Genomic DNA, 23478 nt, shown 5'->3' with positions numbered 1-23478 from the left:
ATCGCTTATCAGCTCTAATTTTGCTAGTAATCTTCGAGGCCAGCTCCATCGCAATGAGGTTATCAGCTCCTGCTCAGACCATGCTACAAACATCTGAGAATGGCTTGTGGTCTAAACTAATTACAATAAGTCTACTGCTTACTAAGCATTCATTGATGTGGCAAACAGTACTAGTTAAAGACTTAGCTCCTATATATATATATATATAGAGAGAGAGAGAGAGAGAGAGAGAGAGAGAGAGAGAGAGAGAGAAATGGTCAGTTGACTCAAGATTTCGCCAATACTTTCCAGTGAAATAAGCCATCCTCAACTTTTTTTCTGGTAGGTTGTTCACTCTATATTTCAAATATGCGTATAAGCACACGATTGTGATTAAATGAGGCATGCTTAGTCCACCAATGGAATATCTCAAATATAGAATGGAAGGCATGCTTAGTCCACCAATGGAATATCTCAAATATAGAATATAAACGCATGCTTGCAAAAAAGGATTTCACCAATACTTTCGAGTGAAATGAGCCATACTCATTTTTTTTTCTTTTCAGTAGGTCGATTCACTCTGTATGTCAAATATGCGTATAAGCACATGATTGTGATTAAATGAGGCATGCTTAGTCCACCAATGGAATATCTCGAGTATAGAAAGGAAATGCATACTTGCAACATAAAAGAGATCATGATATTCACCTGCATCATAATATGATGGCCATGCGTCCAATAATCCCAGAAAATACTGATTTCAATATATAAAAAATGTTGAGCAGATCAAATTGCCTGGATGTAAGCTGTCTGAATGCTCATTTCAAACTGAAGGCATCAATCACTTCATAAAAAGCCAAGCTGTGCTGTGTTCGACTACATTATTGCTTTCTGTACAACAATTTCCAAATTACATCTTCATCCTCTAAAACACGAGAGCACAGACACTCCCAGATTGTAACTGCGGATGCCTTCAACCACAGCTGAAGGAGATACTGAACTGCTTGAATACAATATTTACACCATGGCCATGATCACCACCAAGGATCCTTGTTATGCAGGGATCTGGGAAACATCCAGATAGCCACAGAAGAAAACGGAACAGCAAAAGAATAATCTGAACTACGGCACCTCCCAAAAGCAATCAGACAGAAACATACAACTCATATACACATCAGGAATGAAGCGACAACCTAGGAAACATCTTTGCGGCTCCTGGGGCTGCACAGACATGGAGTTGGACTGAACCTAAGTTGTTAGAACATCAGGGATTGCAGTGGTATGAGCACCGACAACTTTGCCGCAGACATCAGGAAACTCCTCGGATCCTGGCAATGGCCCGACATTCCCATCTTTGTCCACCTGTATGGGGTACCGGAGAAGGTGGCCCTGCAACTCGCCTTGATTCTTGTAGCTGTTCCAGTTATTTCCAGCTATCTCATTCACCCTCTTCACACATGCTAGACTGCCAGGCTCATTAAAGCATTTTTCCACAACCCTAAGATGCTCTGCCCACAGGGACATTCTGTATCCATATACCTGCATAGATGGGCCACAAGGCAAACACACAACAATCATACCCAAAAATATGTATCTCAGTTGCTCCATTCACAAGTCACAGCAACCTATTTTAGATTCGACTGCATTCCCCCTGTCAAAACAAATACCAGAGTTGAAACCATTTCGAATTCTTTTCTGACTGGAAATGGTGTTCTTCGCATTGTTACAACCAATTGAACAAGTGTGAACTGATTTGTACTACAAAGATTCAGCGAATATTTACTTAAACAGGCCGGCACAAACATCCTAAAATAAGAAATTAGGCTTAGGCAAAGAAGCCAAAAGATAACAACCTGACCACGCTGATGCCCCTCCTTTTTTGCACAGGTGTGATGGGGCTGATATGCACCCATGGCAATCTCAGTATCTCTGGTACCAGTCAATGATCTTTGGTTGATATTTGCTGATCCCAATAAGACGTACTCATCATCCACAACCATCCCTTTAGCATGAACATATATCATAAATCGCTGGGACTTGTACGATTCTGAAACCTGCCATAACACATCAGAAAATATCATATCCAAGCTTCATCAAATTATATGATGAGGAAAGCAGATTGACTATGTGTCAATCTTGACTCAGTCTCCACGTGATGAATACTCGAGATAGGCTCACCTTATTTCTAGTCGAGCTTGAGCTCGAACTACTCAAGTATCTTGTCTAGTCGAGTTTGAGCTTGCCAATACTCAGTTTGACAAGCTCCTGAACCTAATCGAGCTTCTATTATTCTTTTATTCTTTTCAAAAATATTTTTTAATTACAAAAAAAGGGCACAAAAGTCATTCAAACTACATATGTAACCCTCATACAAAATATTTTATATGCGATCAAGCTCGAGCTGAGTTTCAAGCCCCAAGGATGCAGGTCGAGTTGAGCTCGAGCTTTGCACCGTATCGACTTGACTTGGCTCGATTACAACTCTATGAACCACGTTGTCTAGGCATTCATGCACCGCTGAATGGGGTCCCGAGCTTGCAAATGTAATTATTGATGAATAGACCATTGGCATTTTCAAGGACATGAAAACTAGTCAAAAACATACTGTAAAATGCATTACCGCATCATCTAGAGAAGGTTGACCAGAATTATCTTCCCTTTTACCAAGACAGTAAAAATTAAGGTAGTCCTGAGGATGAGAATCACCGAGCGCCATTTGCTTCAGTTGACGTGCAACAACTTCGTACATCATTTGCATGGTCTGGTTCTGGGAAAAAAGTAAGGAAAATAGTGTAAAAGAATCAGATTATGTGAGATTTCAGCCACCAAAGAATTAGAAACACATAATATTTTGTATAACTATTCGATTTAGTATTTTATGGCTAATGTGGTGTGTGAGGAGTGGGAGATGGTATTAGAGAATACTTTGCACAGCATTAAACATAGACATCCGAAATAGTGAGAAAGCATATTCTCTAATTGGCTGGACACCTAAATGGAATTGATTACGTAGTATTTGCTACTCTATAGTATGTAGTAATTTCTGTCCATTGCCATGTAAAGAGTGTCCTTGTCCATCATACTCTATATATTGCCTCTCATCATCTTCCCCATCAAACAAAAGCACCAAAGTTTACGCACATCTGCAAAAACACATTCATGTCTGCACCTACCTGCCAAAAGAGAATCTCTTGGACTGTAGCTGACTTGGGATCCCCTTCAGGCCACATCGGTATGACAATGTATACAGCAAATCTCTCATTTGCTTTAATTTTGCTAGCAATCTTCAGGGCCAACTCCATCGGAATGAGGTTATCAGCTCCTGCTCAGGCCATGCCACAAATAGCTGAGAGTGGTTTGTGGACAAAAACTAACTATAAGAAGTTTACTGCTTACTAAGACTTCATTAATGTGGCAAACAGTACTAGCTAATGACTTAGCTCTTTAACATTCGAAAAAGTGATGAAAATGGTCAATTGAAACACAAACAAAAGATTTAACCAATACTTTGGAGTGAAATGAGCAGTACTCAATATTTTTTTCTGGTAGGTCAATTCACTTCTGCAAGTCAAATATGCGTATAAGCACATGATTGTGATTAAATGAGCCACACTTAGTCCACCAATGGAATGTCTCAAGTATAGATAGGAAACGTGTACTTGCAACATAAAAGTCATGATATTCACCTGCATCATTATTCGACGGCCACGCATAGGATGATCCCAGAAAATGCTGATTTTCAATATATACAAAATGTTGAGCAGATCTGATTGCCTGAACGTAAGCTGTCTGAATGCTTCTGTCTACTACTGCATCTTTTGTAACTATAAGATTCTGCACCAAAAACTACCAATAAGTAAGAGGATGCAGATACGAAATAAATTAAAAAAAAAAAAAATTCCAGCACAACAATGTCAATTAGAAAGGTAGAAACTAGTTTAAGTTTTAACTAGAGAGAGAATCCTACTCCAGCACAAGTCCATTAATATGATTTTCTTCACCTTTTTTCGAAATTCGTTCAACTAAACAAAAGCAAAAAGATAAGAAAAGTAGGGATAAGAAATGAAGCAAGAAACATAGATCTCCTATAGACCTGCTTTTCAGCAACATCTTTCTTTTTTGTTGGAAATCCTTTGACTGATCCAGAATCAATCGACCGGAAAATCTGCACAAGCAAACACAAAGCAAAGGGCTAAATAAAAGAAAGATAACTTGAACACGTGATGATGACAGGGAACTTGCATTTCCAACCTGAACATGCCAGTTATTGTGATCATTTTCGTTAGAGACATAGAGATCTGGGTTGTCCTCAGGCACTACTGTAATACGATCATGGTGGTCATCCTTTGAAAGAGATGTGCTATCATGTGACTCAGTCGATGTAGGACTCAATATCCAAGAGATACGGCCTATTTTAAATAAGGAATCATCATGCTGATTTTTTTTCCCTTTGGAAAACCATCTTGTTGCTTTCCTCCAACGTTGCTCAAAGTTCATCAGTACATCATATGCAGCAGGCCCTTCAATCCGGCAGTGCAAGTCGTGCCACGGTTGTCTTGGAGCTTTCATTCCAGCCTGACAGATACAAAGTAAAGACACTCACTGGAAGAAAATCAAGAGATACTACCAACTTGTGCAGCAACTACCAGTGCATGGTACCAAAGTCCAAGATCTTACTGGTCACAAGACTCAAAACTGAAAGAAAGTAGCAAGATATCATTCCATTCACCCCTTTTTCAGGTTCTATCAATCAAATTCAGTAATTTTAGGTGTACCCACAGCATATAGATGGGCATTCTGGAGAGAACCTCTATATGAGCACAACCTTTTCAGCTTAAAGAAAGTTTAATGGCTTGAGTCAACATGTACAAAAACTTAATTTAGTCAAATATATCTCGCTCATTTTATACTTGTCCATGCAACAAATTAAGATTGAAATGATACAAAGAACTCGCTTGTATCATGACAAATTTGATAAATAGACTAGAACTTGCGGCCTGCGGCCACTTTCATAATTTAGAAGTTTAAATATGCTTTTGTGCCTTCGGCGAGGCTGTCAAAGGTTAAGTTCACTATATGCTTTATCCAAAAAAAAATTCCAGCAAGTCATAAAGCAGAGGCATGAATCTTCTTTTGATCTTAGTACCAATCAATCCACTTCTTACGTGCAACCACGGCAATAAATTCTGAAAAACAAGGAAGGAAACCCCCTCAAATTAGCAGACTCTGATTATCATTTAACTCCTAAAATTTTAATGCTACCACAACACTTATGATCGTAATTCATCGATGTGAAAAAGTAAATCTAATCAGAAACAGGCAGACTGTGTGCATCAGTTCTTAAGTACAAGTATTATGCCACACTTCATGTGGGAAAGTTGGGAAAAAGAATGGACTCAAAAGACTTCTATCAATCCAGAGTCTAGAATTTGACCTACATTAGAAGACAGTACACAGAAGAGTATTTAATAGAAAAGAAAACTGCTAGGCAAAAAGCATAGACAAAACAACTCACAGGAAATGTAGGATTGTGAATGTCATCCTTAAAAACAGTGTCAAGATCGTGAAATAGCCGATGCTCTGGTGTATCATATCGACCGTCACAGAGATCAATTCCTCCAATAAATGCAGTTATTTTTCGGTGATTACCCAACGCCTGGGTGTCCACCAGGACGCATTTTTGATGGTGTGTGAACATGGATCCAACAACCTGGAGAAACAAATAATACAGTCCAAGCTTGTAAGAGTTATTTAGGTTATCAGAATTACCACAACACCACATAAGGAATTCAAGCAAGAAAGAGTATAAAGTCCGTCCATTCTCACAAGATTTATGCAGCCATGCTTAAGTAAAACGAATGCACATTACAAGGCAAACCTTATCCCTTAAGATAATCATTCCAAATTAACGAATGAGGATTATGTATAGCACAGAATCTTCCTGAGAAAGTAGAGTACCTTTATGATAGCTCGAAAATGCAAGGAAACTTCATAAACAAGTGTTCAACTTTAAAAGTATGAAAAGGAACATTAGCTCTATGAGTGGGCTAAATGAGAGAGTCCAAAGAGTTGATCAGTCACTTTATAAAGAACATTCATCTCCAATACCAAATCACCTCAGCAACTTCATAGGACATTTCTACAATAAAATGCATCTCCAACTACAAATATGCAAGGCAGCTAATTGCCTAGACATGAGGGAGGAGCGAAACATCGCAATGCCATGTAGCTCATAAATGTGAAAGAGGTTATGGCTGTCCAATGCTAGTGCTAATCTCTAGATTTTGATAAAAGTTCCATGTGGTGAAACTGCAAGAATTCTAGGAAAAGCATACCTGCTGTTTAATATAGCCAAGTTTACCGCTGGCATTACGCGGCACCAGCACGCAGTTCACTGATGAATTCTTGAAAAAATCTCGAGTTTCTTCATCACGTGTCTGCATCACCCCTTCCTGCAAGAAATGCCGCCCGTGCACCCTTATTCATTTGTAGGGACAATTTCGAGAGCAAAGAGAGACGCTATCCCCTAATTCCTCACTAGACAACTGCTCCTCGTAGCAAATACACTAACCATTATCGTACTCTGGACAACAGGACCAACAACATAGTAATCACCGATGCCACATGCCACCTCAATATACTAAAATAAGCAGATGGAAGCATGTGATCAAGGGCAATCCAACTTAAACAAACAACTTCTCACCTTGTTAACAAAATGCTTGTCACGCGAAGTCTTATCATCCCAAATCAACAACAAAACGTGCACCCCCTCTTGGGACTTATACTTGAGCAATTCACCGAGCGTCAAGTCCCCGCCTTGCGGCATTCGCCGGGTCTGGGTACGCTCTCTAATGAGCTTAATATTATAAGAAACCGACCAACCAACAATATATATCAAATGGTGAGCCTCAGATATGGCGTGACCAATATCCTCCCAACACTTCTCACGCCTATCACATTCACAATTCATCTCAATCTCAGGCAACGATTTATCGATCACATGAGCGTCCTGATACAGCCTGACGCCACACCCTTTTCTCAAGGGGAAATAAGTGTGCCTCACTCCCAGATGATTAGGATCTCCGGCAATGCCGTTCTTGTACACCGGGTTATCCTCCACGGGCGTGAACTTCAGCTTGAGCTGGAGGCGGGAATTCGGCTTCGCTGAGGGTCCCCTCAGCGGGAAGGAACCCGAGATGTCCTCGCCAGATTTGATTTCCCGCGCCGAGATATTAACAGTGCCGATCAGCTGCGCGCAGAAGAGGTTGCTGTCCTTCACGCGGAACTCCAAGTCGACGGCGCGGTGAGCCAGGGGATGCGGAACCGCTGGTCCCACCAGGGTTCTGCATGTTGTGGAGGATGCGAGTACGGGCGATGGTGGCGTGGGGGACGCGGACGGTGACGTAGGGGTCGGAGGTGATGACCTTCCCGTGGCAGCGGGCGTCGTGGTCGCAGCGGTCCCGGAGTGGGGAGGCGGGGGCGGGGTCGCTGGAGCGGGAAGGCCGGGCGCAGGCGGAGAGGCACCGGCGGAGGCGGCCGGAGACCATGTCCATGTTGGGGAGGTTGCAGGCGGAGATGATGTGGAGGTCGAGGTCGCCGTGGAGGTAGACGCCATGACCCGGAGGCAAATCCGCCATGGGAGAGATCGGAAGATGACAGAGATGGAAGGGCAGATGGGTTGACAGAGAAAGGCATGGTGGATGAGATGGCCGGGGGTGGATGATATGGCCGGGAGAGTCGGTCGGAGAAGTGCCTTTCTTGAGGAAGAAGAGAGAGCAAGGAATCATGCGCAGAGAGAAAAGCCAAGGCGACTTTGCAGGTTTCACCGTCTCAGGAGGAGCATACGAGATGAGGGCGACGGCGAAATTGGCGATGCCGTGCATGTCGCCGACATTACCAGAGACAAGACAGAGTGCGCGTGCGACGGTGGCCTGGTGCCAGCGCCAGCACTGGCACCTCGTATCCTATCCATTCCATCGATTAGTCATGTGTGCGCCGATTGGGCCCCACCTGACTTCCTCATAAACGCTTCAAATTTCTCCTGTTTGGTTCCCTCTCGCGCGCTTCCCTCTCTCCCTCCTCTCGCAATCTGCTCATCGTCTTCTTCTCTCGAGAAAAGATGACGTCACAGATGTCACAATATTGATACGACCATTCTTGACTATCATATTTTTTTTTCAATTATTTAAGTATTATATAACTTTTGATTAATCACTTAAACGGCATTCCTTTTTTTTAAAAACGTTCACTTTAACTACTAGGCCGCGTCAAATTTTGGACACTTTAGATGGATGTTTTTATAAAAAAATTTGACACTCAAATAAACTTTTTTTTAAGAATTACGACACTCAAGTAAACACCGTACATAAGTTATGACACTTGATGATATCATTGTTTCCCAAAGTGTAGACAACGAGGGGTGCATAGTGGAAACTCAAGAAATTATCATGAGTGTCGTGCACAGATTATGTTAGAAAAATCATATATCGGATATGAGTCCAAATGGATACGTTGATGGACTCAAACTCAACCACCCTCTTGACGATTTCCCTAGAAGAAGGTATTACGCTTCTATTGCGCACTTCCAACAATAAGAATAATGCCACATAGTCTCTTCCTAGAAGAAAGTATTGGGTTTTTACTATGCACTCCCGATAACGAGAACAATGCTGCGTAATCTCACCAAACACGCAAAAAACAACTCGCACGGAATGACACCAAACACGCAAACGACAACTCACATAGAATGACGTGTCACGATGATGACACGCAAACGACAATGAGAAGGTTGCCAGATGGTCTCACCAAACACGCAAACAACTGCTTGCAATATGCCACAGTCTCACCAAACACGCAAACAACAACTTGCACGGGATGATGTGTCACGGCTATGGCTAGGAAGAAAAGGAAGTGAGAAGAGAGAGAGAGAGTGATGAGAGCTGCAATTTGAAAAAAAAAATAGAAAAAGAGAAATTTGAAGTTACTAATAAAGTGGGTATGAAATAAAGTGGGGGTGGAGCCGTGTTGAGGTGTGATTCATACTCCCCATCGATTGGGGCAGTTGGTAAAGTATGAAGAAGAAAAGGAAGTGAAGAGAGAGAGAGAGAGAGAGAGAGAGAGAGAGAGAGTAATGGGAGCTACAATTAGAGAAAGATAAAAGAAAAGAACAATTTAAAGTGGGGGTGGAGCCATGTTGAGGTGTGATAATCAGGCAAATTCTCTTTCTCATTTTTACTCTATTTTCTATGTGATTGTCTAGCAAATCCTAACAAGCCCAATTATGTATTTGTGGCAACTGATTAATGATTTCAGAAAATCCCACATGGCACTACCCAATATATGGCATCAAAAAATTACAATAAAGGTTTTTAACCCGATAATAGTTTCTTGCAATGGTATATTATGTGATAATGGCATATGAGATAAAAAGTTACTTAAAATTGAGATATGTACAAACAATAGGGGTTTGGTATAACTTGCCACAAATGGATTTCATAACGGGTGAAAAATTATGATCAGTCGATGAAATATCATCGCCATCATGACTTGACACAGCTCTTTGGGTGGAATTATAATGTATAATATCACATGAAATATGTTCTTCGGCGAGATGAAATAATTGTACAGATTTTTCTAATACAATTCTTAGGTCAGGGTCTCCAAGTGGGTTCGCGAGGACCTCATGTGTTCTCTAGGCTTAGAGATCGTGGAGCTGGTCACACGATCACTTAACCCGATGCCATCTCCTCCCTATACACAACCGGACCAACCCATGAAGGGAAGAGGAAGTGTACGGACTTGCGGTGGACCGATTGACATGTAATTGCTCCACTGCGTTGTAACTATAGCGTGACATCTTGAAGTTTCCTTGCTTCCTAATATTATTTAGGATATTAAGATGATTAATGGTCTGAATGAATTGTTCGATAGCTGTGATTAATTACAAACCTATTGATGAATTTGTGAAGCTAGGAAAATTTCTAAAAATTAGCTTTTGAAGCTGTGATATTTAAGTATGTGACTTTATTAAGGGTTATTAAATCTTTTAAAGGGTCAAAAGGGTGAAGCGAGTTAGAATCGATGAAAATGTTTTGAACATTCATGAACGTGGAACTTATTGATTTTCACGATATCTAATTATATGTCATAATTGAGAAAAAAATCAAATTGGTAAAGTAATTTTACTAACTTTAATATGCATAAGTGAATAAAAATTAGTACATGAGTTTGTTATCACATATTGACAGTAAAAAATGTGTCCACGTAGTATTTTTAGGCATGACCAAATGACTAGATACGCATATAGAATGATTATCAAAAGTAAAATTCATTGAGTTTGTTTCACAAATTTCTTCTATAATAAAATATCTTTCACAATTTTTTTTGTCAAAAATTATAGGTAGTCACATGAGTAACAACATTATAGATTTTTAGCCTAGTGTTGAATTAGGTGTTTGATTTGCTCAACTAGTGTTAATTCAAGATCGCATCATCTGATTTTTAGGTGGATTAAGCTTTATGTTTGCTCAAACTTTCCATCCAAGACAAGTGAATCTCTAAGGGGTAAATTAGGTTGATTCTCTTAGTAATCTTGATCCTTATTTGGTTTTAGCTTAAAGTATAAATAATATTACCCATTCGTGTTTTTAAAAAGAAGTTAATGATTACTTGATGAGCTAGTGTGCCTGCCAAAGTACTCGTCACCCCGATCAGACCTGATCACTTTGATCCTGTGTATCTAAGTGCCTATCTACTTCTTCAGTTATGTGTATCGTTTTAAATTACATAAATTGGGTAACGATAGCTTTATGTAATATAAGTTAGTGAAATTTTAAGTGCTGAGTAGTCGTACTCACCCCTTGTGGGGCTAACATATTTCAGACTAGGAAAGAATGTCACTGCTGCCCCCACCTCCCAGCACCTTCTACAGTGTCCCCATTGACATGAGATAAGAGCAAACTGAACATCCGAATCCAGACATGCTGGGTTTGACTTATATCCGAGTGCAAGCGGTCTTGACTTTTGATGCCGGGCTTCCTTCGGGTTTGGTAGTCTAGAATTTTGTTGTCCTCTACATTAGGTCGGACGGCCAGGACCATTGCTGCCGCCACCAGAGGAGGATGACGGAGGATCCAACAGGACCGAGTAGGGGGGTAGAACGAGATGCTGCAGGAAATTTTTGGACACTAGCACCGCAGACAGATGACGTCGTAGATGCCTAACCAAATAGTCATTTTTTTTCTAGTACACATATGGCTAATATAGAAATAGTTGGTCTTTTTTAATGTACCGACAAGCGACATTTGTTACATGTATATATAAATAAAAGGTGCACGGTTAGTGTGTATGTTTGGTGTGCATCATTTTTAGTATAGGAAAGGGAGTTGTTGGATATGCTTCCGCCATATACATTGCGCAGGGCGCCCTCACTCGACGGACCTCCGTATCCGTTAGGGTTGCCACACTTCTTACCTCGTTCTGGATGTCCTTCTTTTTCAGATCAATGGACTTCAGGGAATCCATGTGGGGGTTCTATCACACACTTCATTGGTCTCTATGCAATGTATATGATGGAAGCGTATCCAACAACTCCCTTTCCTATACTCAGAAATGATGCACACCAAATATACACACTAACCAGGCACCTTTTATTTATATATACATGTAATGGATGTCGCTTGTCGATACATTCAAAAAGACCAACTATTTCTATATTGGCCATATGTGTATTAAAAAAAAAAAACCCGACTATTTGGTTAGCCATCTATAGTGTCATCCATCTGCAGTGCTGATGTCCAAAAATTTCCTACAGCCTCTCGTTCTCCCCCCCTACTCAGTCCTACTGGATCCTCTGTCATCCTCCTTTGGTGGTGGCGGCAATGGTCCCATCATATGACCGTCCAACCTGATGTAGAGGACGGCAAAATTCTGGACTACCGGACCCGAAGGAAGCCGGCATCAAAAGTCAAGATCGCTTGCACCCGGATTTAAGTCAAACCCGGCATGTCTGGATTCGGATGTTCAATTTGCTCCCATCTCATGTCAATGGGGACATTGTAGAAGGTGCTGGGAGGTGGGGGTAGCAGTGACATTCTTTCCTACTTTGAAATATGTTAGCCCCACAAGGGGTGAGTACGACTACTTAGCACTTAAAATTCCACTAAACTATATTACATAAAGTTATCGTTACCCAATTTATGTAATTTAAAACGATACACATAACTGAAGAAGTAGACATGCACTAAACCAATAAGATTGTCTATGAAAGAGTATGACATAGTAGGTCCATGAAACCTTAGAATTCAATAAATTTTGCAGTTCACTAACATCTACTCCTAGAGGACCAGTGTTTGCACCCAACCTGGCGTCACAAAAGCCTCCGGTTCCATATTTCAGTCACCGGGCATCCAGAGCATGTTGCGTTACACCTCCAAGCATCTCGCGCCTCACCTAGCATCGCGAGGAATCGCCGGGGCTCGCCATATCAATGGCTGCCCCTACCCTCCGAAATCCGTATCGTCATACATTTGGCCGTCCTGACACTCCCGGGGAACCTCTAGGGCTCACCAGTCCCCAGACATTCAAAAGCATCACCATCGTGACCCTCTAGGCAATCTCGACTCTCGGGGCATCGTCGACCCAAGGGTTTGACGACAGCAATAATCACAAATATAGTGTAGTAGTCTAAGATAATTTCATATCAAAATTTATAATGCAATATAAATCTTTAAAATATGCCAACTCGCGCTAATGAAAACAGTTCATTAAAACTGCAATTCCAGACAGTTCCATCTTGGTAGGAAATTAGGTCCATGAGTTGATCTTCGTGACCCGAAAATTTTGAAATAAATATGTCGTAGATCTAGGTATATAAATTTTGAAATAAATATATATCGTAGATCTAGGTATATATCATAACTTTCATGAAGAAGGTCACCCTAAATCGAACCATAGAAGATCCTACAAAAATCGGCAACCATAGTGGCCCAACCCCTTTAATTTCTAGAATTGCTCACAAGCCTTATAACACTCAAATTTATAATTCACGGAATGCCAAAGAGACCAGATACGTGCACCATCACCGATTCTCTACATAAGGCTTCTAACATTTTCGGTTAGATCGACTATATCTACATCAATTTATGTAAGTATCCCACAATAATGTTAGGTTGCGGAATGTATTTATCCAGCAACGACATAGTCTACGCGATATAGATTAGTGGATATCGACTTGCCTCAAGTCCTGCGACGTCGATGGCGAGGGGTTGGCATGGTGGTGTGGCAGCTGCGGCTCGGTTGGGATGGCTGGATCGGCACGGCGGTGGACAGCGGCTGCGCGTGCGGGCAGAGAGGAACGACTTCCTCTTCTACTCTCTCTATATTTTGCTTTCTCTCTCGCTCGCTGTTCTCTCTCTCTGTTTGCTGTGTTCCGTTCCCTTCGAAAGCTCCGCACGTTGATTTTCCCAAGTCAACAAAATGAGGACGTCGGCGGTAGAAGGAGGCAAGGACGGGTGGAAGAAACGTGGCTTGCAGCTGTCCCAACGTTTCTGCTTCGCTGGCCATCCAAGCACGAAGGTGGCGGTTTGTTGGTCAAAGTTTCTCCATTCGTTGACCGCCGAATGGGCTGCTGCACGCCATCTTGCATGTTGCATGCAAGACGTGGCCTCTGCTGGCCGAAGAAGGAGAGGAGCGTGCGCACGTTGACAGCTGGAGGAGGACGTGATGTTCACGGGCTTCGGTGACCGCCAGCTTCTCTCGTGCATGCAAGGGCGTGGGCTTGTTTAGTTGACTCTTGAGTCAACTAAATGGAAATCACGCTGGCGGCAATTGAAGAGGACAACACCGGCGTGCACGTTGCAGCTGCTGAGATGGTCAAAGCCTCCCTTCTTGCATGCATGGCTATAGACGTAGCCCTTTGGTCAACATCTTGAGATTTGTTGACTATCGAAGGGAACGGGGGCGTGGGCTCTCTCTCTCGGTCAACATCTCTTCGTCTTTTGACCATTGTAGGACGTAGCTTCTTCGTAGACAATTCTTGCATGTAGCTGCATGGGTCAACTTCTCCTCTTCGGTTGATTCCTACAGACGTGGACCTTCGGTTGCTTCATTCTTGCATGGAAAATGCAGCGGTCGTACGCATAGCCGTTGCGTGCTACGGGCCTTCAGCTTGGTCGATTTGCGAGGTCGCTTAGGACTAGCATTGGACGTGTGCATGGCCGTGCATGGACACAATTTTCCAAAAGTCGATGTCTCGGAATGGCAGGTGATAATGAAATGATGGTCGAATGTGGTGCCGACGATGACGATGACGAAATAGCGTCCGCAGATGGTGCCAATGACGCAATCCAATAACAATTTCGTCAATCCGTGACGGGCTGTTACTTTTCTGAGTTCCGGTGAAATCCGGATGTCACAATATGATCTTCTATCATGGGTGATGCCATGTGGATTTAAGATGAGAATGATGGCCGTTGATGCCTACCGGTGCTTTTATCTTGAAATTGTTATTGATATTGCGTGAAAGATCCATTATGTTTATGATGTCATTAGAAGATGTTATGAGTAGTTGTATAGATAATGGATATATTTCATAAATAAAAATATGGTTGAATGATTTCAAGAGGATTTTGAATGACTTTGATGACTTTGACAAGTAGAGGTATTAGAAAGATGAAATTATGAATGTAAACAAATGTAATAGTCATTTTGTGTCATACAAGAAAGAAAAGAAATATATATTCACAGCATATAAATTCTTCTGTGAACAAAAAACTTCATTAGTCAAAATTATTAATTAGTGATTAAGTGAGATTAATTAAAGGAAATGAAATTTGGTAAAAAAATGTAAGAATTGTAGAATTGGGGCAATTCCGTAATTTCAGTAAGTTAAGGTCTCATATTTTAACTGAAAACTATGGGAGCTGTTTACACTTATGATGGTAGGTTCTTGGTTTATTACACATTTAATTCACATTTTATTAACTAGTCAAAATTTGCACTTAATTGCAAAACCATTTTGAAAAGTGGATTGTTTTGATAATTTAATATAGTGTTAGAATTTCACATGGATCAATTAGGAAATATATAGAATTTAGTAATTAATTTGATTAGTAAATCTAGATTAATAGAAAATTGAGAAATAAGCCTCGTTGGAATTAATGCCTCGCAATTTGCATTGATGATTATCTGCAACATGTAGGGTAGAGATGTTAAGACGCATCGAATTTTTCAAAAGCCCCCTTTACAATATGTAAAGTATTGGGAGATTAATGTTTTATATGTCAATATACATGGTTATGTAATTGTTATTGGATGTGCATGCGGTTCATACCATGCACGAAGCGAAATGAGAAAGATAAGCTTACATAGGATTATAGGGCGAGGCGTATATTTTAGTTGTAATGGCAAATTGGGAATATTGATAAAATCATAAGTGCTTAATTGTCCTTTTCAGAATTCAATCATACTTTCGTAATAAATTTTAGAACTTATAATGCACAAATATACGTATATCTTATGAGATTCCAAGTATTTCTCATGAAGTAAAAGTAACTTTTGAATGCCATAAAATTTGCCAAAAGTCATCCCAAATAAATATGGTCGGGATAGAATGAATGAATATGTGCCAAGAATTATCTCATGAAATGATTCTCGCATCTCTGAGATTTATTCATTTCAAACTGTAGGCATCAAAGACTTCATAAAAAGTGACGTTGTTTTCAACTACATTTGTACACCGATTTCCACGTTACATCAATATCCTCTAAAACACAAGCACAGATGCCCCCAGATTGTAATAACATAATCCTTCAAACCAAAGTCCAAGAGATACCGAGCTGTTCAAATATGATATTCACACCATGGATGCGATCACCGCTGAGGATCCTTATTGTGCAAGTGTCCGGGAAAGATTCAGATAGCCGCGGTAAAAACAAAATAATGAAAGAATGATCTGAACTGCCGCACCACTCAGAAACAATTAGACAGAAATCATAAAACTTGTACATAGCAAGAATGAAGCGACAGCCCAGGAAACATCTTTGTAGCTCCTAGGACTAGATGGACATGGAGTCGAACAGAACTTAAGTTGTCAGAACATCAAGGATTGTAGTGGAATGGGAACCGACAACTTTATCGCCAACATCAGGGAACTCCTCAGATTCTTGCAATGGCCCAACATTCCCATCTTGGTCCCCCTGTATGGGATACCGGACACGATGGCCCTGCAATGAACCTTCAGCCATGTAATTGTTCCAGTTATTTTCAGCCATCTCATTCACTTTCTTCACAAATTCTAAACTGCCAGGCTCATTAGAGCATTCTTCCACTTCCCCAAGATGCTTTGCCTATAGAGACATCCTGTATCCATATACCTGTACAGATGGGCAAAAATGCAAACACACAACAATCATACCCAAAATATGTATCTCGATGCAAAATGCATATATCTCTGAGAGCCATTACTCCATTCAACAGTCACAGAAACCTATTTTAGATGTGACTGCATTCGCCGTGTCAAAACAAATACCAGAGTAGAAACTATCTTGAATTCTCTTCTATATATTAGGTTGTCCAGAAAAAAACCATAAATTCTAATGCCTTCCTTATAATTCTGACTGGAAATTGGTGTTCTTGGCTTTGATACAACCAGTTCAACAAATGTGAACAACTAATTTGTATTCCAAAGATTCATTGCATACTTGCTTGAAAAAGCTGGCGGACATCCTCAAATCAGAAATTAGGATTATGCAAAAAAGCCACAAGATGACAACCTGACCACGTGGAGGCCTCTTCTTTAGTGCCCAAGTGTGATGCTGCTGATATGCACCCATGGCAATCTCAGTATCTTTGGTACCAGCCAATGATCTTTGGTTAATATTTGCTGATCCCAATAAGACGTACTCATCATCCACAACCATTCCTTTAGCATGAACATATATCATAAATCGCTGGGACTTGTATGCTTCTGAGACCTGCCATAACACGTTAGAAAACATCAGATCCAAGGTTCATCAAATTATAAGATGAGAAAAGCTGACCAACCAAGCGTCAATTTTAACTTAGGCTCTGCTAGATGATTACTTGAGATCGACTCACCTTATTTCTAATCGAGCTTGAGCTACTTAAGGATCTCATCAAGTCCAGTTGGAACTCATCTATACTCAGCCCAACGCACTCCCGAGTCTCATCAACCTTCTTTTGTTCTTTTCAAGTGTATTTTTTAGTTACAAAAAAAGGCAAAAAAAGTCATTAAAACTAAGCAAGATAAGTTTGAGCTTATTACTCGAGCTCGTGTTCATACATAACTCTTTTATTGTCGAGTCAAGATCAAGTCAAAAGCTAGCCCAAATTTTTTATACTCAATTGAGCTTGGGCCAAGTTTTGAGCCCAGAGTATGCGAGTCAATTTGAGCTAGGGGCAATATCGAATTCGACTAGACTTGGCTCAATTACTATTTACCACCCTATGAACCATGCTATGTAGTGGTGTGTAAAAGAATCGGGACTCACCCGGACCGCCCGAAATCGGACGAGTCGGTGGTTTTGAAGGGAATCGATCCGATTCCGGTTTCACTTATGGGAACCGGTGGGTATTGGTCCGGTTCTCGGTTCCATGGGCGGATCTGCCCACTCGGGTAGACCGGTTATATTATAATAATATATTAATTTTTAATATTAAAATATTCGAAATTAGCAAATCTAAAATTTAGTGCTCTAATCACCATCTTGTTTTAATTCACTACTCTCCTACTCCATCTTGTCTCTCTCAATTCAAAATCTCCCCAAGCTCCCTCTTCCTCTTTGATTCACCTCCAGATCTACTCATCTCCCTTCAAGTCCTAGTTCGAACTCAGTGAAACAGTGAGTTGATTCTCATTTCCTCCCTCGAACTCAAACTCTCTCTCCACGACGTTGCCATCCTCATCGCCACCTCCACATTCACTGTCATTATCGTCCTCTTCGTTGTTGGGCTCATCCTGCTTTTACCTCCCCTCTTCCTCCTTCCCCTCCTTAGGCTTCTCCCCATCATCCTCATCTTCGAGGATGGGCGAACTCTAGGTCTAAGAACAGCTCATCATCCCCATTGTCCTCTTCATTGTTGGTCCCAAGGGAGGAGTGTGAGATGGCGGAGGTGGTGGCGAAGATGGTGGTAGTGGCCGGGATGGAAGCGGAGCGAGGGTCACGACTGCCACCGCAGCGGACATCGCCGCGGCGCTAGTACTTGAGGAGAATAAAGCTACCATGGTCGGGAGAGCCAGAATAAGCAAATGTGGGGAGGGCGAAAAGGGGAAGGCACGGAGGTTGGATCGGTTCTATGGATTCACCGGAACCGGACCGGATCAGCGGTCCGGTTCCCAGGTGGATCCATGCAACTAGCGGGCAGTTCTCGGTTCTAGGTCGGGAACCACTCACCCGGATCATGTACACCCCTAATGCTATGCATTCATGCACTGCCGAATAGGGTCTAGAGCTTGCAAACTCGATGGTTAGTGAAAGAGACCATTGGCAAGTAGTCAGAATTCGACTTTCAAGGACCTTAAAACAAGTAAAAAAACACACTGCAATAAGCATTACCCCATTAGCTAGAGAAGGTTGACTAGAAATGTCTTCGCTTTTGCTAAGGCAGTAAAAAATAAGGTAGTCTTGAGGATGCGAGTCTGTGAGCTGCATTTGATTGAGTTCACGTGCAACTACTCGACACATCATTTGCATGGTCTGATTCTGGAAAAGAAATAAGGCAGAAGTTTGACATCCAGATTTTTCATAATAATGTTTAGACGTTGAGAATTTGTGGTGTCCAATAATTATATTTTGGTTATAAGGCTAAGGACTATTTATCTTAAGAATTAGGTGGACACGTAGAATTAGTAATTGGATCATAAATTGTGTGAGGCGCAGAAGATAATTTTCAACGAATGTAATTGTCTCAAGTTCGACCAGTTAGAAAATTAATGAACGTTGATGCATATGTGGATAGTTAGAGTGGTGTTAATTAATCTACCGTCATCTTGATTTTTGATGGGTACGAATATTCTTTGAATTATATGTTGTGATTGTCAAGTATCAAATTATTCTAACTCGAGATTTTCCTAAGTGTTCGGTATGGTTTAACCATAATTTTGGTGAATTCAAATGTCATTGATTATTTTATATTGTCTAAACCTTAGATGATTGTTGACACCTCAATTTTAATTATTTTTATTTTTTATTTGTTTACAATAATATTTAACTTATCTTTTAAAAGTCGTTAAAAATATTTTGTTGAGGAAGGAGATTTTGAAAGATTTCGGATAATGAAGCCATATTAAAAGTTGAGTGAATTATCTTAAAAAATCTTCATAAAGAATTTGGGGGCTATTTTCTTGTTGAGCACATCTCTCCGTTTCGAAGGGTGATCCTTAGCGATTAGGTCAATATATGCAAATCTTCGTAGGTAGAACAAATTAGGTTTTCACTCTATAAATAGGGGGGCTTCTTTTGGTAAAAAAAGATTGAAAAGTGAAAAGAGAGAAAACAGAGAAGAGGGTTTCGGTTTGTGGGAGAGGAAAAGAGGAAAAAATCAGTAGAAAGTACAGAGGAAAGCTGCAGCAAGTGACGTGAGAAGACGGGAGAAGAGGGAAAAAGAAAAAAAAAGCAATTGACAAGACCCCTACCGTTCATCTTCTCCAAGGGGTTCTTTTGCTGCGTATCCGCACTGCTGGTCCCCTGCATCGCCAGTCTCCAGGCTGCGCCGCCGGCCTCCGAGCAGCAACGCCTCTCCTCGCTTTCGCCGGTGATCCACCTCAGCCAGCCCAGCGCCTGATTCCTCTGCTGCCGAGCCACCGCCGTGCCGGCGCCGCATCTCCAATGATGACCTGACGCCGAGCCGCTCCTTGTGGTCGCAACCAATCCCGACATCGAAGCCGATCGCCGATCCGTCGCGCGCCTCCGCCTCGATCAGCGCCCCTGCCCCGACGACCTGAAGCCTCGACGCTCCACCCTCCGTGAGTAAGCCCGAGCCGTGCTACAGGCCGAGCCGCCTTCCTCGTGCGACATAGCCGCCGGTCTCCGTCCATGAGCCCCGACACTCGCGCCTCGCCTCGCACAGGACTGCGGCTCGGCCCGTTGGCCTCCGCCGAGCTAGACCCAAGCCGAGATCGCGATCCCTTTCCGCCCCGGTGTTGCTGTTCAGCCCTTTGCCCGCAACGCTTCAGCCAGCCCGGCGCCTCTGCTCGCCCGACGAAGCCACCACCGTGCCGATCCGAGTCTCCCCCGAGTGACTCCCCGTTTTGCTGCTGCTGTGTCCACTTCGCCGGTGATCCGCCTCAGCCTGAGCCTGCACCTCCACCCCAGCGTCTCCTACGGCCCGCACCACCTCGCCGGCAATCCCCCTGCTGGACCTCTGACCAGCTGCCTTTCGGTGACCCACCACCAGCCACATCTAACAAAAAAAAAAATCATTTAGGTAATTCTTTTCTTTTTTTTATTTACTTTATTTTTTTATGTTATTCTCATTTATTTACTTTTTTTCTTTAGTATGATTATTCCTAAATATATGATTGATGTTCCAACGTGGAAGTGCCCCTCAAGCTAGAGATTGACAGTTCGATTTTCGCGCCCGAAATCCGACTCGCAATCCCTTACAAAAATCGACAATCCAATCTCAAGCCCGAGATTTGATTCGCGATTTAATTTAAAATTGGCCAACCCGATCTCATGCGCGAGATATGGTTCGTCAATTTTTAGATATCAATCTTATCTTATTTGATTTCCTGTCGTTAAGTTGGTTGAGTCAATCTTATTTTTGTAAAAAAAAAAAAAAATCCAAAAAATATTTGAGTTAGGATTAGATTGGCTTTAGAATATTTCCAGTGTTAGGATTAAAATTGCAATCTTACTTGAAATTTAAAATCCAAAAATGTTGAATTAGGATTAGGTTTTTTTTTTTTTTTTATATTTAGAATAATAATTTTATTTTGAATCATGGAAAAGAAAACCAAAAAAAAAAAAAAAAAAAAGCATTCATTTAGGATGTTAGTTTTATCATTATTTAATAAGTGTGGACAGTGAGTCTGGCTCGAAAATATGTCCAGATTTGGTTATGGGGATGATGGTGATATGTGGAAAATTTCTTCAGACTCTGAGTCTGACTCAGTTTCACTGGAAGTTTGGTAAGAGGGAATGGCACAAAGAGTTTGGTCGGATGGTTCTTCATCGGCGAGAGAATAAGGATTCAATGTCATCATTTTCGAGAGAAATACCTATTTCGTTCTCAATATGATGGATTAGATGATTCGACCTTTTTTTGCTTGAGGACAACTTTTGGCAAAGTGTCCTTTCGATTGCGATGTAACAACGATTTGATTTCTTGTGGCTTGTGCGATCCTTTCTTTGCGTAGGTATCGCCATTTCTTCTTTTTCCGGAAATGCTTGGAGCCATGTTTGGATTTCTTTATCCAAAACTTCTTGTAGTGTTTCTTCTTCCGAGAATACTTGCCACATGTACCATCACAGTCTTTCTTGGAGCATTTGATTTTCAGTTCCTGATGGGAACAGGCTGATTCAAGGCGCTTGTCATCTGTGATGTATGTCTGCACCATCTTGCGTTTTAAGCATAATTCTTCTAGGCATAGATGGATTTCTTGCTGTATTTGCCCTAAGGGAATATCTTGTACCCGTCTTTGCTTTCCAAAGAATGATCTTTCAACCATCCGGACAGTTCTTTCGGGATGGAAGTAAGGAAGACATGCTTCAAATTTGGAGTCCGCTCCAACTTGATAAAAGGTTTGAAGCATTAATTTAAAATGCTTATCAAGATGTTTTTTCTGGAGGGAACAACATCTTCTTTCAAAGAACTCTCTTCTTTTTATCTCTATGAGATCACCGGGTTTTCCCACAAAGACATGATATAAGAGAGTAAGGGCATGGCTGAAATTAGGTGACATCGGAAATGAATGCGGTCTGTTACGAAAGTGATTGCCACCGAACTTTAGGCTTCTGTAAATCTTGTAACAAAATTGTACAAGACATCATTCATATCATGATTGGTGATAGACGGGTCTTGACCATGTATGAAATTCTTCAAGACGGTTCAGCCATTTCTAGTAAGGAATGTCATCAATGGTGAAGAATTGTTTTGATGTAGTGGACACATGGGGGGTGGAGTTGCGAGTAGGATTGCTTGTCTGGCCCATTTCCATATCAGAATAATCTGATTCCATGTCATCATCTGGTGGGTCAGCCATGAATATGGATGAAGTGACTGGTGCAAAGGGGAGGGTATCGACCGTAGGAATTGAGAAGGATGAGGAGGAGGAAAAGGATATTGAAGACTCTGTTTCAGTATCATGAGAAGTTTGCTCTCACTGGAGCAAAGTCTTGGGAGGATCGGGTTGTTCGAGCTGTTGGATAACGAGTCGGGTTCTGGGTGCCTAAATCCTTTAGAAAAGATTCTAATGGATTTGATAGCATCATCTGCTTCGGCCTTTCTCTTATAACAATGGAACTTGATTTTGTAGGTGATGCTTTTTCGGTGATGCCTTTTCTTTTCCCCTATCTTTCTGCAGGGTTTTGATACGATTTCGTAAATTTGCCATATCGGTTCTCTTCTATAAGGATCTGGTGGAATAGTGGCAAAAATGGAGGTTTGAGGTGGTGGGGGTAAATACCCGGTTTTAACGGGAGGTGCTAATGGGTCGAATGGTCTCGAACCTTCCTTCTTCAAGAAGCTGGATTTGGGTCTGAGCTTTTCTATTTCTGGTGGACTTTCGAGATAATGGTACCCAAGATGTTGTCCTGATTCCAAGGCGTGGAGCCTTTTAAGGAATCAGAAAGTATCTTCTTGGTACTTTCATCATACCTTTGGAGATCTTGTTGCACACTTCCAATTTTGGAGTCAATTGCCTTGAAGGCATTGTTTTGTGCTAACATAGTCTCTGATTGCCAATTTAGAACAGCTTCGGCGGTAGAGGTTTTTTTCTGTTTCCCATGTTCATCTATATCAGTGGGAGTAGGAATTTTAGGAACATGGCGATATCTACCATAAGGATCAATAAACTCTTCTGCAGCAGGGAATGAGAGTTTAGAACTTTCCTTGACAAGAGGAGGAAAGTCGGTATCTGAAACATAGCAATAGAAGAAGCGAGATGGTACTTCTTACCGGAATTTCGAGGGGGTAAGAATGCTTCTTAGCCCATTTAAGGATTGGCTTATAGAATGGAGAGAGGACTTGCTTTTTCGGGGAGGAGATGGTGGTGTTTTGGTGGATCCGGTGAGGTCAGGGATGTAGTTTTAGTCTCTGGTGGTGGAGGTGGTGCATAGGAAACCATGAATTGGTATTTGTCGCATTCACCAAGAGTATCAACGGAGAAATCTCCGTCTAAGTACCTTTGGAACATCTTATCCTTTGGCCTTTTCCGTCGAGGTGGGGGTCTTGCAAAAGGATCTACCTCGTCGGGGGAATTTGTACAGTGAGAACATTGACAAAAAGGATCCCAAAAACAATGGCCATAATTGTCTT

At 41.5% G+C, this 23478-nt stretch overlaps 1 protein-coding gene and 1 pseudogene across 1 annotated transcript; both read right to left on the bottom strand.

The window, feature by feature from the left end:
- Positions 1-719: 719 nt before the first annotated feature.
- On the bottom strand, positions 720-7735 carry LOC104419611 (phospholipase D delta). Its single transcript, XM_010031323.3, is given in 12 exon segments — positions 720-1518; positions 1833-2033; positions 2600-2746; positions 3153-3301; positions 3666-3813; positions 4073-4144; positions 4231-4554; positions 5495-5689; positions 6315-6431; positions 6683-7293; positions 7296-7316; positions 7319-7735. Coding segments are annotated over 12 exon segments (2574 nt in total). The 5' UTR covers positions 7617-7735; the 3' UTR covers positions 720-1227.
- An 8326-nt stretch (positions 7736-16061) lies between these two features.
- LOC120289963 overlaps positions 16062-23478 on the bottom strand; it is a 37748-nt pseudogene continuing 30331 nt past the window's right edge.

This window comes from Eucalyptus grandis, chromosome 11, assembly GCF_016545825.1.
Source record: "Eucalyptus grandis isolate ANBG69807.140 chromosome 11, ASM1654582v1, whole genome shotgun sequence".
Classification (NCBI taxonomy): Eukaryota; Viridiplantae; Streptophyta; class Magnoliopsida; order Myrtales; family Myrtaceae; genus Eucalyptus; species Eucalyptus grandis.
The sequence above is the reverse complement of the archived record's forward strand: the minus strand, read 5'-3'. Positions and strand labels throughout refer to the sequence as shown.